The sequence below is a fragment of the Pan paniscus genome, chromosome 10 (genome assembly GCF_029289425.2).
Source record: "Pan paniscus chromosome 10, NHGRI_mPanPan1-v2.0_pri, whole genome shotgun sequence".
Lineage (NCBI taxonomy): Eukaryota > Metazoa > Chordata > Mammalia > Primates > Hominidae > Pan > Pan paniscus.
The window spans coordinates 66,029,101-66,047,436 of NC_073259.2; the positions used below are offsets into that span (position 1 = coordinate 66,029,101).

The 18,336-nt window shown below is 39.9% G+C and overlaps 1 protein-coding gene across 43 annotated transcripts in view; it reads left to right on the forward strand.

The window, feature by feature from the left end:
• The first annotated feature begins 2,485 nt into the window (after positions 1 to 2,485).
• Positions 2,486 to 18,336, forward strand: part of CAPRIN2 (caprin family member 2) — a 45,402-nt gene continuing 29,551 nt past the window's right edge. For 7 of the 43 annotated variants that reach the window (XM_063593123.1, XM_008954257.5, XM_063593124.1 and 4 more), the window contains exons 1-4: positions 2,486 to 2,757; positions 3,876 to 4,091; positions 6,308 to 6,370; positions 16,355 to 16,441. In XM_063593123.1, the coding sequence (XP_063449193.1) occupies positions 3,915 to 4,091; positions 6,308 to 6,370; positions 16,355 to 16,441 (327 nt within the window). In that variant the 5' untranslated portion in view covers positions 2,486 to 2,757; positions 3,876 to 3,914. Of the gene's footprint in view, positions 4,092 to 6,307; positions 6,371 to 16,354; positions 16,442 to 18,336 lie in introns of all 43 variants that reach the window. The other 36 variants (XM_008954260.6, XM_008954250.7, XM_003828826.8 and 33 more) reach the window with 14 other exon arrangements.

An 18,336-nucleotide genomic window follows, 5' to 3' on the forward strand; every position in this document is an offset into this window, starting at 1 on the left:
TTAAGTGACTACAGCATAACCATCCCTGCAGCAATTGAACATTTGTCAGACAGTGCATATTTAACACCTTCACATTTTCAAAGGATGTAAAGTCTGGCTGTTTTTGTAGAAATCAAACCATCCATTATTAAAGTCTTTAGTATTTTTGTCTTCGGGTTTTTTGATTTGGTTGTTTTTGCCATTTACATCTATAGCTTTTACTGAATTCCCACTCAGCTCCACGAAGGCAGAAGCTATATTGTCTCAGTCACCATTATGCCTTATCACCTACTACATAGCAAGTGCTAAGTAAACATCTGTTGAATGAATAAATGAATATATTCTTCTATCAATGATTCGAGACAACACTTTTTATCATATTTCCAATATAGTTATTCCTTGCTAAGCTTGGAGGTGGCATGCCACAGATACTGCCTCACAGTTGGCAAGAAAAGTCACGGTGTTACAGAAAATAGGGAGTGGGAGAGGGTAAAATAAACTAAACTCCTGACAAATAAAACTTTTGGGGACATGTGCTTTCAAAGTAAGCCAGACTTACTGACTTTAAAGATCTCCTCTAGCAGAAAAGCTTTTATCTGAATCATCTTTTTAACTTGTTCAGAAGACATTGCTTCAGGAGTATCTACTGTGGTATGTTCTCCTACAAATGTCACGCCATACGCATACAGACTGTACCCTACTGGACTTGAAATTCAATTATTTTTGCTTTTGCATTCTTTCGTGATGCATTTTTATAATCCTTCCTGAGAAGTAAATCTGTATGGATTTATTCATTTAGAAGAATATCCATTTAGTAGAAAATTTAAAATTTATGGCCTCCTTTTTGCCTGACCGATTAGAAGGCAAACATTTCTTTCTTTCTTTCTTTTTTTGAGATAGAGTCTTGCTCTGTCACCCAGGCTGGAGTGCAGCGGCACAATCTCGGCTCACTGCAGCGTCCGTCTCCGGGTTTCAAGCGATTCTCCTGCCTTAGCCTCTGAGTAGCCATGATTACAGGCACATGCCGCCACGCTCGGCTAATTTTTGTATTTTTAGTAGAGACGGATATTCACCACGCTGGCCAGCCTGGCCTCGAACTCCCGACCTCAGGTGATCCACCCCGCCTCGGCCTCCCAAAGTGCTGGGATCACAGGCTTGAGCCACTGCGCCCGGCAGGGGGCAAACATTTCATGATTAATCTGACTGAAATACCATTTTTAGGTTCATCATTAGCTCGGACTACAACTCAGGCTGTGCTGTAACTTTGTGTCAACTCATTGATCCAACAGTGTGTCCTTCACATTTTTTCTTATTATGGCCACTGTTTTTTGTGTTACCAAAGGTGAAGGCATAGCCTTCCTCTCCTCATGTTCAGCATCTTCTGCGTTTCTCTGGTTATAAACAATGAGAAAAAGGGAAAATCTAGTATTTCTCTGACCCTGAAGAACACATATGGGATTCAGAGATTCAAAGTTAAAATGCAACATTAGGGTACATTATGTCACCAGGGACCGAAAAGAACACAGATAATAGATGCCAAAAAAATGTATTAAGTAATGTTAAAATTAATTTTGTGTGAAGTTGACCAAGGCTTTTAAAACTAGACCTTTGTTTCCTTGATTCTTCTGAATTTTCTGTTCTTTTGCTAGTCTCAATATTTTTTATCAGAGCGTCAGGGACAGTCAGGACCTAAAAAACTCCACTTGGTGTAATAAGTAAACACATGTTGGGGCAAAGTATTGCTGAGTGTGTGTGTGTGTGTGTTTCTTATTTGGTATCAGAAACACCTTCCTTTCCTCAATAAACTTTTACGTATTTCCAGACTTTTCTCTTAATTTTATGTAACCTTACAAATATTTTTTACAGCTTTCTCTGCGTGCCAGTCAATTAATGTGTTTCACATGAACAAATAATACAGCTTGAATAAACTCAATCCTATTATTGCAGGTTGCGAAGTCACCTACTCCGTTTTTATGGCGATGCTGATTTGGGGCATTCTGCTCTTACAGGCTGATTCCCCTGTAAGGAAACGGTGTTTTTTCCCCATCCTACTATGAAAGATGCTATCTGAGGGGCAAAGGCGCATCTGCATTTCACGACTACCCACTAGGCTACGACAGCCTCAAGCTTGGCTTATCTGGCAGTTCCGCGAAGGGCTCGCTGCCCTCCTGGAGCTATTGGAGTCACCTGTTCAAGGTCGCGAACCCACCGGTGCCGCCGGCAATCAGCGAGGTCCAGCGGGGCTGCGCGGTTTCCGGCCTGCCGGCGTTCGGCGTCGCCTCGGCCCCACCTGGTGCCCCGCAATCTGCGCAAAGGCTGGGAGACCGCGCCCTCTGCCGACCTACCACCAGCCCAAGCTGGGCCCGGAACTAACACCCGACAAGCGCAGGCGGCCAGCTGCAGCCGGGAAGGAGCACCGGAAGGAGGCGGTGGCGGGGCGGCCGGGGGCGGAGCGGGCCGGGGCGGGGCGCGGCCTACAAAAGCCACGCGCGGCGCGGTGGGCGGGCCTGGGCGCGAGCGGCTGAGTCGGCCGGGTGCCTGGCGCCGCAGAGGCCGCGGGCGAGGACCGGGAGGGGAGAGGGAGGAGACAGGAGGAGGAGACGCGAGTGCGGGGTGGCGCCGGTCCACCTCCGCAGCGCTCCTGCCTCCCCCCGGCTTTGGAAGGCGGGCCCGGGCTGCGGCAGCGGCGGCCTCGGCTGCCTGGGGAGGTGAAGTCGGGCTGCGGCGGCCTCGGTCGGCGCGGCGGAGGGAGGCGGCTGACCCGGCGAGGGTGGGCAGGTCTGGGCGGCCGGCGCCGCGGCGAGGTGGAGGGGCGGCTTGGCATCCCTGGGGCGGGGCGGGGTTCCCGAGGGCCGCGGCCGGTGCGTTTTCCGCAGGTCAGCCTCCCCCGGGGCCTTGCAGAAGCGGCTTCTGCGTACCCGAGACGGCTGTGGGAAGGGTGGGGGTCGGTGCCTGCAGTGCTCTCCGTGGCCGCTCGGGAGAGGTGCTCTTCGCTCAGGCTCCCCCGGAGACTTGAGGGGGTGCGCGCTGGCGTGCATGGGGCCTGTTCTGTCCTTCGTTTGGGGATGCTCCTAAGGGGGGAGAAAGGGATACCTCGAGTGCTTGGAGGTCGAGAGACGGATACGTAAGTGCTCAAGGGCCACTGATTAGGGCACGGGAAGGGCTCGCTAGAATAAGCTCTTAAACTGGTTGGGTGTAAGCGGTTTTGGGCTAGTCCAAACCAAACAACTGAGAATAAACGCGGGGTTCCTGCAGGTTGAGAGAGTACCTGTCTGCAAATGTCCAGTAGTGATGGATTGCCTTGTAGGCCCCAGAGCAATCGGGGAAGTTAGCATTCTTGTTCAAGAAGCTGCTGGTTCACTTAGAGCTGTAAAAGAATGTTGTGAGTTTGGGATTTTCTTTCAGACGTTCAGGATTGAGGTTAGGGCTGGTGGTGAGGGATCATGTAAAGAGGTTTGAGTGGCTCAGCCTTAGGTCCCGGTGTGGAAAGCTTATTTTGGTGTCATCACGTGGCCATGGGAATTATTTAGAATGTGATCTGCCCTCATGAGAAGAAAGGAGCTCTGAAGCCATTGCAGTTCTTCCTCCCTGTGTGGAAAATCGAATTTCTGGAAACATCCTCTGTATTGGAGATTTTGCCTGCGTAAAGGCTATCCTTATTGGCTAGCGGCACTAATTACTTTAAAAGTAGGATGGAAGTACAAGTATCTCAAGCATCATTGGGTTTCGAGCTCACTTCTGTGGAAAAGAGTTTAAGGGAGTGGTCTAGACTTTCCAGGGAAGTTATTGCCTGGCTGTGTCCCTCTAGTCCTAATTTTATACTTAACTTTCCCCCACCTCCTTCAGCTTTATCTGTTTCAATGGTGCAACTCTCTTCATCCCCTTTTGGTTACCAGTCACCTTCAGGCCATTCAGAGGAGGAAAGAGAGGGGAATATGAAGTCAGCCAAGCCCCAAGTGAACCACAGTCAGCATGGGGAAAGCCAGCGGGCCTTGAGCCCCCTGCAGTCTACTCTGAGTTCTGCTGCATCTCCTTCCCAAGCGTATGAGACCTATATTGAAAATGGACTCATATGCCTTAAACACAAAATTAGAAACATCGAGAAAAAGAAGGTAACTTTTTTTCTTCCAGTCCTGTAGATGCATGATCTTAAAGATTAAGGAGCTGACATTTTTCTTTCAGAGCTCATAGGTGTTCTCTACTAAAAATTTAACTAACCTTAGGTTTAGCTGCTTTAAACAAGCAGGTTACATGTTGGAAATATTAAACATTTTCTGTTTCATTTGTCAAAACAACGGAATAAAAATATTCTTCATAGTTAAATTATGCATGCTGCTGTTGAAATACTTTAAGAGCTAGCTATTTTAGGTCAGATTAATTCCTTATGTAGTATTAATGTTTCTTTTCATAGATGTGTTAATAGCTGATTTTTTAGCTTGTTTTCCTTGTGACTTTCTGCAGCAGTTGATATTGCAGTATAACTGCTGCAGTCGTTGGAAGGTTTAACCGTAGTAGAACTAGAAAATGTTTTACCACTTACTTTTGTGGTGTTAGGTGAAGATTTAAGATTGCTAGGTGAAAGCGTGGTGGTCAGCCTTGTAAAGAGACCCAGGAGTTAACCCTAGCTACAGAAAATGCTGTTGTAAAAGATCTAAATCTTTCTTCATTTCCTGAGTCATGTAGCCTGTGAAACAGACTGCACGTTGCTTTGCTGTATTACGTTTCTCTTCTGCTTTTGGACAGGTGAGGTTGAGAGACTATCTGGACCTATGTGTTGTTAAATACTTTTGTGCCAAGACCTGGTTAAACCTTAAAGTTGCTTTTAATGGAGGAGTGTGAAGAGACTCTTTAGAGTCTGGTTGACTCTTTTTTTTGTTTGTTTTTTTTTTAAACCTAAGAAAGTAAAGAAGGGCAAGTTGCTAGTACCTTCTCTGTAGCTCTCACCATTTATCTTTTTAATGTATGCAGTTGATCACAAGTGTGGTAAGGTGAGTGTGCCAGGTCAGCACAAATTCCCCATCACTGTGATAAATGGTCAAAGCAGGATCTATTGACGGAGCCTCCCTCAGGTGGAGGAACTACATATATGTATGCTTATGCTCTCTAGCTTACCTATAGTACCTCTTTAATTTTGAATACCTGATAGTATGAGTACTTTTGTTTCAACCTTCTGGGAAAGAATTTTTCCACTAAAGCCAATACAGGAGGAACCTGAAGAATGCTTTTAGAATACCACAGTGGGTCCGGGTGCAGTGGCTCACACCTGTAATCCCTGCGCTTTGGGAGGCCAAGGCAGGTGGATCACCTGAGGCCAGGAGTTTGAGACCAGCCTGGCCAACATGATGAAACCCCGTCTCTACTAAAAATACAAAAAGAATTAGCCAGGCGTGGTGGGGGGTGCCTGTAATCCCACCTACTCAGGAGGCTGAGGCAGGAGAATCGCTTGAACCCAGGAGGTGGAGGTTGCAGTGTGCCGAGATCGCGACTCTGCTCTCCAGCCTGGGCAACGGAGTGAAATTCTGTCTCAAAAAAAAAAAAAAAAAAAAAAAAAAAAGAATACCATAGTGGGTTTATGTCATTATTATGGGGCCAACAAATGCAATTTATTTTTCATAATTTCCTTAAGTATCAAATATAATATGAAAAATAACTTCAAGATGAGCCTACTCTAATGATAGAAAAGAATTCTTTGTGTTTCTGTACTTCCAGTAGGAGTTTCTTTTTAGGAAAATGCCACATAATTCAACAGGTAACTGAACTAATAGTTTAAGCATGAGATTAGAGTAGGACTTCTTAACCTCTACACCACTGACATTTTGTACAGGATAATTCTTCGTTGTAAAGGGCTGTCCTGTGCATTTTAAGATGTTTAGCAGCATCCCTGGCCTCTAACCACATGATACCAGTAGCACTCTTCACCTCCCTTCCCCCTCCCAAGTTGTGATAACCAAAAATATCCCTAGATATTGCCAGGTATCTTTGGGGGACAAAATCGTTCCCTGTTGAGAAGCTACTGTGTTGGGGACACATGATTTACTAGGTGAGTCCCTATGGGTTAAGTAGTCTAGTTATTAATAGAGTCATTAAGAGAAAATAGTTTTATTACTGCTTAGCTTTTGTAATTCCAGACTCATGTGATTCTGTGTATTTTTTCTCCCCTGACTGGAACTCATCTACAGTTGCTGCATGCCGTATAGTAAAATGATAGTCTTGCAGATTGATAGCTTACTTCAAGGACTTTGTTTCCTAGAGACAAGATCTGGCATTTACTTTATTTGCTTCTGAATTTTATGTCAGACTATGGTAGATACAAGTTTCTCTTTTGTAGCTCAAACTGGAGGATTATAAGGATCGCCTGAAAAGTGGAGAGCATCTTAATCCAGACCAGTTGGTAAGTGGCTTATGATCTTTTAGTAAGACTTGCTGGTTTTCTTTTCTTAGTAAAACTCAACATGGATTTAGTGCGATCAGAGTCTTTATAGCACACACACACACACAGTTAAAATCCGTAGTTTGTTCGAAACTGTTTCAGAAGACTTTGTTGTTTATGCCTGTTAGATCTCAGATATGACTTTTTTTTCTGTTGACTAGAAGATGGTATGCATGGGGGTGTAGATTGTTAAACAGGAGTGAAAGTGTAGACTGTCACTAAGAGTTAACATACAGATTTAAATTAAACTTATGTGCCAGAGTGGACTGAAGGAGAAGAGAAGGCATACTCTACCTTTCAGCTCTTCACTGGTATATTCTAAACCTAACATCGTTCTGCTCCAGAATGTGAAAGAATATTTACTGTAGCTTACCTTAGTTTTCTCTAGCTGCCTCACCTTAATTCTTTTCATGGTCTCTTCCTACTTTTCTATCCTGGGTTTTCGTGTCCCCTCTCAGGAGGCATATTATCTGATAGATATCTGGCCTTTAAAAAAAAAAAGCTTACTATAAACATTAAGCTACTTGCATTTTTTCAATCAGTTAACTTCTCAATGATATACCTGGTAATTGCAAATTTTATGTAATTTGTGAAGGAGAGTTTTTGCAGCACGGAAAGAAAACAGTGCTTCGTGGATGTTTGCCATTTTGACTTGATCATGTCTCCTGGCTAAGAAGGGACACATTTATTTGAAAATTATTTCATCTTGTTTGTGGGTCTTTTGTCTTTATGTTTTTCAACTGAAATCTTTGGCTATACATCATAGATACTGACATTCAAGGACTTTTCCCATTCCATAGTGACTCCTCTTCACTGACCCAGAATTTTTGTGATGTAGTAAGTTATAATTTTGCTGAGACACATATTTGAATTGTGTGAGCTCTGCAAATGGTGCGCTCACTTAGCTGGGGAGAGGACTTAGCTGGACATGCAGCATTTCAGCATAGCTTTGTTTTAAAGTCACGGTGTGTTCAGTAACTCTTAAAGTGATAAAACTTTTTTGTGTGTAAATATTCTTGAATGAAGTGTCCTGTTAGAGTTGTGTTCCTTATTTTTAAGAAACATCGGGGAGAGGGGGTTGGAGATTGATTGTTCCCATGGTAGCTCTCTAAGAAATGTTAAAGACATGCTATATTTCATTGCTCCAGCCAGGCAAACTTCATTCTCAGTATTTCATTACTGTCTTTATAACCACATGTTGCTTCTATAATAAATGTATGAACTTTGATATCTGGAGTAATATGCTGACAGCTGCCCAATTTATATTGCCAACAGATCAGTCCTCTGAACTCAATATTTCTGTGTCCAGTTGCCTATCCGACACTTCATGATTTTTCCCTGTTCCCCAAAACCTGCTCCTCCTCTAATCTTAGCTATGTCAGTTGATGGCTTGATCAACTAGCAGGAGTTGCCAAAAATCTTGGAGAATTTATCTCCTTTCTCCTCATAGCTCACATCTAGCTCATCAGCAAGTCTGCTCACTTCTCCCTTTAAGATAAATGAGGAAACTGACCATTTCTGCCATCTTCATCTAGGCTATATAACCTTTCATCTGCGTTACTTATTATAGTAGTAATTACTTCTGCCTCACAGGTTTTTCTATTTCTGCCCTCTCCAAGTCTGTTCAACGTAATAAACTCAGTGATCCTGTTCTGATGCAAGTCAAGATGGTTATTCCTCTGCTCAGAAGTCCCCATTTGTTCCCCTCTGGTGGTAAAATGTCCTTAGTGTGTCTACAAAGCCCTACAGAATATCCTTCCCACTTCCTTTGACATTTTGACTCCATTTCCTGCTCTTCTTTCCCTCGCTAGCTCCATTCTACCTACCCTAGCCTCCTTGCTGCTCCTCAGACATCCCAGGCACACTTCTGCAGGGTTTTTTGCACATGATATTCCTACTGCTTGGGATGTTCTTTCTCCAGATGTTTCAATGGCTCAATTCCCAACCTCCTTCAGCCTTTTATTTGAAGGTACCCACAGTGAGATCTGTTCTCACCTCACTATACCTCCACTTCCCTATTCACACTGCTTAGCTCCTTTCCTTGCTTAATTTTTCTTAATAGAAGTTAGCACTTCTTTGACAAGCTATGAAGTTTTATTTTGTCTCTTTCCTACCCTTACAATGTAAGTTCCATGAAAGTAAGGATTTTGTCTGTTCATTGCTGTATTCCTAGTGCGTAGAATAGAGTGTAGCATGTAGTAGGTATATAAAATATTTATTACATATAGATTTACTAAGTATAAAATGAATGTTGGGTCTTTAGATGTAACTAAGCACGTAGTTGGTGGTACTTTTGAGAAATCACACCTCATACATGCAATATATAAGGTAGAAAATTTAGAAAATGCAGATAAGTCAGAAGGAAAAAAAAGTAGAATCTTCAGAGAATTGTTACCAGTATAGGCATACCTCAGAGATATTATGGGTTCTGTTTCAGACCACCGTGATAAAGTGAAGATTGCAATAAAGCAAGTCACACAAATTTTTGGTTTTCCAGTGCATGTAAAAGTTATGTTTGTCCTATACTGTAGTCTGTTAAGTGTGCAGTAGCACTGTGTCAGAAGGCACACACCTTGATTAAAAATTATTTTATTGCTAAAAAATGCTAATAGTCATCCGAGCCTTCAGTGAGTTGTAATCTTTTTGCTGGTTGAAGAGGGTCTTGCCTCAGTGTTGATTACTGCTGACAGATCAGGGTGGTGGTTGCTGAAGGTTGCAGCAGCTGTGGCAGTTTCTTAAGACAACAGTGAAATTAGCCACGTTGATGGACTCTTTCTTTCATGAAAGATGTCTCTTGTAGTATGTGATGCTGTTAGATAGGATTTTACTCACAGTAGGACTTTTTTCAAAATTGGAGTCAGTCTTTCGAACCCTGCTGCTGCTTTATCAACTATAAGTTTATGTAAAATTCTAAAGGTTTTGTTGTCATTTCAACAATGTTCATAATATCTTTACCAGTAGAGTCTATCTCAAGAAATCACTTTCTTTGCTCATTCATAGGAAGCAACTCCTCATCTATTAAAAGTTTATCCTGAGATTGCAGCAGTTAGTCGTATCTTCAGGCTCTACTTCTAGTTCTCTTGCTATTTTCACCACATCTGCAGTTACTTCCTCTGCTGAAGTTCTGAACCCCCTCAGAGTCATCCATGAGTGTTAGAGTCAGCTTTTCCCAAACTCCTGTTCATGATGATATTTTGACATCCTCCCATGAATCACAAATGTTCTTAATGGCATCTAGAATGTAGGGAATATTTTCCAGAAACTTTTCAATTTACTTTGCCCAGATCTATTAGACAAATCACTATCTATTGCAGCTCTAGCCTTATCTAAATGTGTTTCTTTTCTTTTCTTTTTTGAGACGGTGTTTTGCTCTTGTTGTCCAGGCTGGAGTACAATGGCACGATCTCGGCTCACCGCACCCTCCACCTCCCAGGTTCAAGCGATTCTCCTGCCTCAGCCTCCTGAGTAGCTAGGATCACAGGCATGTGCCAGCATGCCTGGCTAATTTTGTGTTTTTAGTGGAGATGGGGTTTCTCCGTGTTGGTCAGGCTGGTCTCGAACTCCTGACCACAGGTGATCTGCCTGCCTCGGCCTCCCAAAGTGCTGGGATTACAGGTGTGAGCTATCACGCCCGGCCAAATGTATTTCTTAAGAAGACGTGAAAGTCAAAATTACTCCTTGATCCATGGGCTGCAGAATGTATGTTATGTTATCAGGCATGAAAACATCATTGATTTGTGTATTTCCATCACAGCTCTTGGGTGACAAGGTGCCTTGTCAATTAGCAGTAATATTTTGAAAGAAATCTTTTTTTTCTGAGCAATGGGTCTCAACAGTGGGCTTAAAATATTCAGTAAACAGTGCTGTAAGAAGGTGTGCTATCATCCAGGCTTTGTTATTTTGTTTATAAAGCACAGAGTAGATTTAGCATGAGTCTTAAGGGTCCTAGGATTTTCAGAATTGTAAATGAGTATTGGCCTTAAAGTCATCAGCTGCATTAGACCCTAACAAGAGAGTCAGCATGTCTTTTGAAGCTTCGAAGCCAGGCATTGACTTCTCATCTCTAGTTATGGAAGTCCTAGATGGCACTTTCTTCCAATAGGAGACTCTTGCATCTACATTGAAAATCTGTTGTTTAGTGTAGCCAGCTCCATCAATTATCTTAGCTAGATTTTCTGGCTAACTTGATGCAGCTTCTACATTAGCACTTGTTGCTTCATCTTGTACTTTTATGTGATGGAGATGACTTCTTTCCTTAAACCTCATGAACCAGCTTCTGCTAGCTCCCAACTTTTCTTCTGCAGCTTCCTCAGTCGCTCAGCCTTCACAGAATAAAAGAGAGTTAGGGTCTTGTTCTAGACTAGGTTTTGACTTAAGGGAATACCACTCAAATCTTGTGCACGTCAGCAATAGCATTTGTTTTCTTATTATTCATGCCTTCACTGGAGTAGCACTTTCACCCCACACAAGCTCAACCTCTTCCACTATCAACATCTCTCATCAGAGAAATACATTTTTTACTTTCTATGAATCTACGTTGACACATCATCATCACCCAAAGTTTGTAGTTTAGAGTTTACATTAGGGTTCACTCTTGGTGCTGTACATTCTGTGGTTTTTGTCGGTGTGTGTTTGTTTTTAAGAGACAGGGTCTCTCTCTCACCAGGCTGGAGTGCAATAGCATGATATCATAGCTCACTGTAGCCTTGAACTCTTGGGCTCAAGTGATCCTCTTAGCCTCCTGAGTAGCTGGGATTACAGGCGTGAGTCACTGCACCCAGCTCTATGGGTTTTGTTGAATGCAAATGTATCCACCATTGTAATATCATACAGAATGGTTTCACTGCCCTAAAAATTCTCTGTGCTCCATCTACTCATTCACCAATTCTTTTGTTGTTGTTTTTAATATTGTGGCAGTGTTTCCACTATACATGGTCTTTAAAGTTTGGTTGAATTATTGTGTGAGAAACTATCTGTGCCTGGTTCTCTTTGAGGTGGGACCTCTTTGAAAATATGCTCTATGTTTTTCTTTGGAGATTGATTTTTGTTTAGATTTCTTTTGGCATCAGTTTTTAAAAACTTCATTGAAAATCACCTATTTCATTCAGTTTTAAAAATTTATTTGCATAGATTAGGGCCAAGTCGTTTTTAATAAAATTTTAATACAGCTTGTTTCTGTTGTTACTTTATAATTTTGTGTGGTTTTCTTTCCTTAGTTTACTCTTAAATTATCTAGGGGCATATTCCACCCCCCCACCCAAAATCAGCTTTTGGACTTACTTTATTCCACTTTTTAAAAATTTTTCTGCTTTTTTGTTTTTGGTTATTTGCTTTTTCAAATTGTGAAAATTTTCTAAAATTTCTTGAAGACGGAATTTTCCTTCAAGCACTGGTTCAGTTGTATTTGATTTGATATTGTATTTTCAATATTATTTGTGATAAGTTTTATAATTTTAGTTTGATTTTCTTCTTTAACCCAACAGGTACTTATAATAATGTAAATAAAACTTGTAATGTTCTATATGGCTCTTGCAGCCTCTTTGAAGTAGTAACTCTTAAGGGATCTGTCAAGGCTAAGCTACATAAGGTTTATGTTAAATTGGTAGCATAGGTTTCTCTTTTCAAATAGTAAAAAGAATGTCTAATGAAGTTGTTTGTGGAGTCACTTTAACTTGTAATTTAATGTAACTTTATAATTTAAATAACTTAAATTGTTACATTTATAACTTTAGTATGTTTGGTTCTGATCTGAATTTGAAATAAAGAGCTGAGATTCAAGTGAATTCTCAAGCAACCGGCAAAGGGAACTTGATGTCTTTGGTTCTACCAAAGTTTTTGTTGTTAAAGAATTAGAATGTGGTACCTGTTTTTGCTGCTGAACTGTGATCCCGTGTTACATTTAATACATCTGTAGTAAACTTAATAAATAATATAGAATCTTCCCTCTTTTGTAATTCCACTGCTATTGGCGTAGTCAAGGCAAGCCACCTAAACTTTACATACGCTTCCTAGTTGATATCCTTGTCTTGAGATCTTACCTTCAATTCACCAGTCCTATTGTCTGTGGTGTCCTTTTCTTGAAACAGCTCTCAGTATATGATTTCTTTCAAAAGCTTTAAATTGTTCAGAATCTTGAGCATATCTGATGCTCTCTAAGATCATCTGAACTATCTTTTATTCATTCAACAAGATATATTAAGTATCTACTCTAGGAGGTGCTGTACTTAATATTACAGTTATAATACCTAGGGGACAAATGTGATCATTACCACATGGAGTCTATGATGTAATGGGGAAGAGAGTGGGGAATAAGCAAATACAGATATGATGGATGTTAAGAAGGTGAAGTATAGGATGATAAGGGATTGTAATGCAGGATCCATCCTAGTCTAGAGAGTTACGGCCAGCTTCCTTAGGAAAGGAAGAACTTTAGTTAAGACCTAAAATATGAATGAGACTTAGCCAGTGAAAGGGGGGAGGGAGGAAGAAGAACAGAAGGCTAGGCAGATGCTTGCATGCGTAAAGGCTCTGAGAAGGAACAGATTTTTGGTTTTTTACAAAGAGCCTTTTTCAAAAACTGTGAAGAAGGTCACGTGGATGGGTGATGAAGCTGGAGGGGGTAGGTCTTTGTACACCATTTGAAAATTACTTTTTCCCAAAGGCATCAGAAATGGTACAGATATGTTTAAGCAGGGAACAACTACAGATTTTTAGTTAAAAAAATCACTTTGCAATGTGAAGTATGGTTTGGAGATAGTGTATGGATGTAAGGAAATTAGAAAAGAGTTGCCAGTAGTGTAGGTGAATGATTATGGGAGCCCTACTAAGGCAGTGGCAGAGGAACTTGAATCAAGTAGCTGGATTTGAGAGGTAAAATCAGCATGGCTTGGTGACTGGATGTAGGAGTAGAGGGTAGAGCTGAGAGTGGTTTCAGGTTTCTTGCTTGAACAGTGGATGGATGGCAAAACCATTTATTAAACGTGGGACCACTGGGGCAGAAGGAGGTTTTGGGAGGATGGAGTAGGATAAAGAGCTCAATTTTGTACTATTGATTTTAATGTGCCTGGGAGACATCAGTGTTTGGTACCAGCTGTTTGGGTAAACGAGACTGGAGCATGGAGAAGTTTACCCGATAGAAATATCACCTGTATGACCGCTACTTGAAACCATTAGAGGAGATAAGACTGTCTTGGATGACAGTATAGAAGGCAGAATAGAGAAGCCTAGGACAGAATCCTGAGGAATTCTGACATTTAATGTTTGGACAATAATGGCTAAAAATGCGGTGTGCTTATTAGGGTCGGGCATCATTCTGAGTGCTTTATACATACACAATCATTTAAATTGTACAGCATCTTTGTAAGGTAGGTTCTATTACTCCTATTTTACAGGTGCTAAAAGCAGGTGAGAGAAACTAATGCAAAAATTGCTAGTAAATAAGCAGCTGGAGAAATGGGAGAAAAATGGAAGTTTAGTGTTAGTAAAAACAAGAAATGTCTGTAGAGCAGGAGTGTGCCTTTTTGTTGAAGGCTGCTGCTAAGTCAACCAAAATGAGAGCTATAAAAGATCCACAGCTTTAAAGGATGGCATCGACAATTGCTAACTTCAGCTAAGACAGTTCTGGTGGAATGGTAGAAACGGAATCCAGGTTGATGAGGTCTGAAGAACTGGAGACTGAAAACACGTTTGAATTTGTGTAAGGCTAGAGGGAAGTAGTTGTCACAGAAGAACTAATTTTTCTTGTTTAGATTGGGGATGACATGAACTTGTAAAATGCTGATTTAAGCATCAATAGAGAGGGAGCAGCTCTTTGTTAGAAGACATCAAAGACGGAATCCTAAAGTAAAGTTTTGTATGAAGGCACAATTCCGTAGGATCCAGGGCACAGGTAGAAGCGGGGGCGGGGCGGGGGGAGGGGGGATACCTTCTTCACTTAGTAAAGAAAGGAAAAATGAAAGGATAGGTCTTCATTAGATGATGGAAAGTTGAGGTAGTTCCCAGCTGATGCTGCTTTTCTTGAATCAAAAATACCATTTGGGAGTAGATATGGAGTATTTCTTTATAGTTTTACATCCCTCTGAGGACTGTATATCCTGGTAATGTTATCTGCTCATTCTTTTTTCTGTAGCAGGAAGATCTCTATACCTTTTTATTATAAAATATATGGCTGAAACAATATATTCCATATAAGTTATAACACATAATAAAGCAAGCACCAGATCCCAACTCTCAACTCAAATAGTATGTTTCCAACAGTGTTGAGGCTCCTTTCTCATGTGGTACCTTCTCCTTCCTGTAACCATGACCCTGAAGTTTTCCCTTGCTTTTAAGACCATTTTTTTTTTTTTTTTGCTGCCCTGTTAGAGTTGTTTTTTTTTGTACCTTACAGAAAGTGGTATCATGCTATATATTCTGCAGTTTGCTTTTTTCACTCATTATATTTAGTATTTTTATATCAATACAAGTGCCTGTATTTTATTTGGTTCTCTCTACTTAGTTTTAGTCTCTAAATAGATGGATGCTTGAAGTTTTGGGGTTTTTTTTTTTTTTGTCACTATGAAGAATTTTACTTTGAGGAATCTTTTAGGTGTTACTGAGACTCAGGAGTAAGATTTTTTTTCAGGGTACGTATCTATCATTAGGCTGTAGGACATGCTCATGATTAACTTCATAGGTAAAAATTCTGAACTGTTTTCCAAAATTATTGTACCAATTTATACTAATACTGTTATTATTACACAGGAGTTCCTATTGTTCTGTACCTTTATAAAGACTTAATATCAGTCTGTTTTTTTCAACACTATTGAGGTATAATATACTTAACACAAAGTAAACCCATTCTAAGCGTACATTTGTTTATAGTAAATTTGTAGAGTTATCGAACTGTTAGCACAATCTCATTTTAGAGTATTCCTATCATCCCCCCAAAGTTCTCTTTTGTGCTCTGATTTTTCTATCTTTAAAAATTTGTCTTTTCTGGACATTTCACATAAAATAGTCTTCTGCATCTGGCTTCTTTTACTTAGCATAATATTTCTGAGGTTTATCCATGTTATAGCATGTATCAATATTTCATTGGTTTTTACTGCTGACTAGTATTCCATTGTGTGGGTGTACCACATTTTGTTTATCCACTTACCAGTTGCTGGATATTTGGATTGTTTTCATTTTGGGCCATTATGCTGCTGTATACATTTATATACAAGTCTTTATGTGGACATGTTTTCATTTCTTTTGGGTAGATAACTTGGAGTGTAATACTTTACTATTTTAATTACTGAGGCTTTATAATAAGTATTTATCCAGTTGCACAGGTTCTCCACCTTGTTCTGTTTCAGATTGGTCCTTTCTCTTCCATATGGATTTGAGTTAAAGTCCCATGAAATGCCCCCCTCTTTTCTGTCAATGTTGTTTATCTGGGAAATCTTTAAAAAAAAGTTTTGCTCCTTTAAATTTCCTGTAGGACATTGCATATTGTTTGTTATAATACTTATTTATTTTTGTCTGTTACAGGTAATTATTCTAAATCTTTCCACTGTATTATAAATGTCTTGAAGTTGCTTGTTCATCTCTCTGATACTCACCGTGCTATTTGTGTAATATGTTTGAGTAGTGAATGAATATTAACAGAGAAATCCTATTGGCTCAGTGCTATTAAAACCAACAGGCCTTTCTGATCTTAGACTTTATAGGGGTAAAATTAGGACTCATATTTCTAATATAAAAATTGAATTTCTGGCATTAGAATTGAATTTTTAAATGCAACTTAATAAAACCGGTATTAATACTCTTTCTCCTTTTTCTTTAGGCAAGTACTTTTTTTGTGTCTGTATAGTAAATAGCCATAAGATCTTAAATCTCTTCTACTGTATTTAAGAAACATTATTTTCACATATTTTTACTTAAACAGTCACAACATTGATGTTTTCTTATCCTATTTGGTAGGAAGCTGTAGAGAAATATGAAGAAGTGCTACATAATTTGGAATTTGCCAAGGAGCTTCAAAAAACCTTTTCTGGGTTGAGCCTAGATGTGAGTATGTTTTCTTTGCTTTTCCTGAAACCAGTTTTAACCACTGATCTTGGAGAAAATGTCAGTGTGTCAGTGTCTAGTAATGGTGTTTGGTTATTATTCTTCTAATTTCTGCTGATATTTTATCGTGATGGAAGATTGAGGATAACTGTTGGAGAACTAGTTTTTTTCAGATTTCTGTAGTCTCAAGGGGGAACACAAATGGCATCTGAGTATGAGACATTGTGAATAAAGCATTAGTTATCTAATGTATGTTATTTAATTACAGAATTATAGAAATCATTGACACAGGGAATCAAACTTTTGACAAGGTATATTTATTAAAGATATTTTAGAATATAGGCTTGTAAATTTATATAAGATAGGCTTCTTTCACATTATTTAACATATGAGACAACAGAGTTGGTAGTCTTCTTGAAAGCATGAAAATTATTGATGGGAAAATTAATGACTCGTTAAATAGAGTTAAATCTGGCCTCACTACTTGTTAGGTTCTCTATGTTGGCAGTTCAAACTTTTATCTCTGACAAATTTAATCAGTAATATGAAGTCTTAAACACTTCTCAGTGAAGTATTCTTTACTTTTTCAAATCTCAGCACTAGAAGGTCCTTTAAAGGTCAAGTTCCAACAATTGTGGAAATTTTTAAATAAATTCATTCCTGGAGAGGAGAGCATGCCTCATAAGATAATCTCTTCTATTTTTTTGGATATTTTCATTAAAAAAATTTATATATTTTTTATTATGTTTTAGAGACAAGGTCTTGCTCTCTCACCCAGCCTAGAGTGCAGTGGTGTGATCATAATTCTCTGGAGGCTTATAATCCTGGGCTGAAGGGATCTTCCTGCCTTGGCCTCCCAAAATGCTGGGATTACAGGTGTGAGCAGTCGCCCTGGCCTATTTTTCTTTATAGTGAACTAAAATTCTCTTCTCCATTCCTCTGGAATAAAGAAAAATTCTTCTAGGCTGGAGACATTTACCATCCTAATTCTTGGCTAAGAAGGATTACAAATATGGTTAGAAGTATACTTTTATGATATTTAAAATTTTCTGTCTTCTGTCTTTACTCAGAGTTACCCAGTAACAATTTAGTTTTTCATTCAGGCCTATATTTTTCTAATATATGGTATTCTTTTCTTCTTTTTAGATTAAAAACGTGTAAAAAATGCCTACCTTGTGCCAGGCACTTATGCAGTTCCACTTGATTTTTACAATAGTCTGGGAAGTTGCTATAAATAGTCCAATTTTACAGATCAGGAATCTGAGACTCAGAGCAAAAGTAACTTATTCTTTTTTTTTTTTTTTTTGAGACAGAGTCTCGCCCTGTCGCCCAGGCTGGAGTGCAGTGGCACGATTTCGGCTCACTGCAAGCTCCGCCTCCCGGGTTCACGCGATTCTTCTGCCTCAGCCTCCCAAGTAGCTGGGATTACATGCGCGACTTATTCTTCTTTTTAAGAAAACTTTTATTTTAGGTTTAGGGGTATACTATATGTGCAGGTTTGTTATAAAGGTAAACTCATGTCATGGGGATTTGTTGTATAGATTATTTTGTCACCCAGGTACTAAGCCTTGTACCTAATAGTTATTTTTTCTAATCCTATCCCTCCTCTTACCTCCACCCTCAAGTGGCTCCAGTGTGTATTGTTCCCCTCTATGTGTCCATGTGTTCTCATTATTTAGCCCCCACTTATACGTGAGAACATGTGGTATTTGCTTTCTGTTTCTGTGTTAGCTTGCGAAGGATAATGGCCTCCAACTCCATCCATGTTCCCGCAAAGGACATGATCTTGTTTTTTTTTATGGCTGCATGGTATTCCATGATATATATGTACCACGTTTTCTTTATCTGGTCTATCATTGATGGGCATTTAGATTGATTCCATGTCTTTCCTCTTG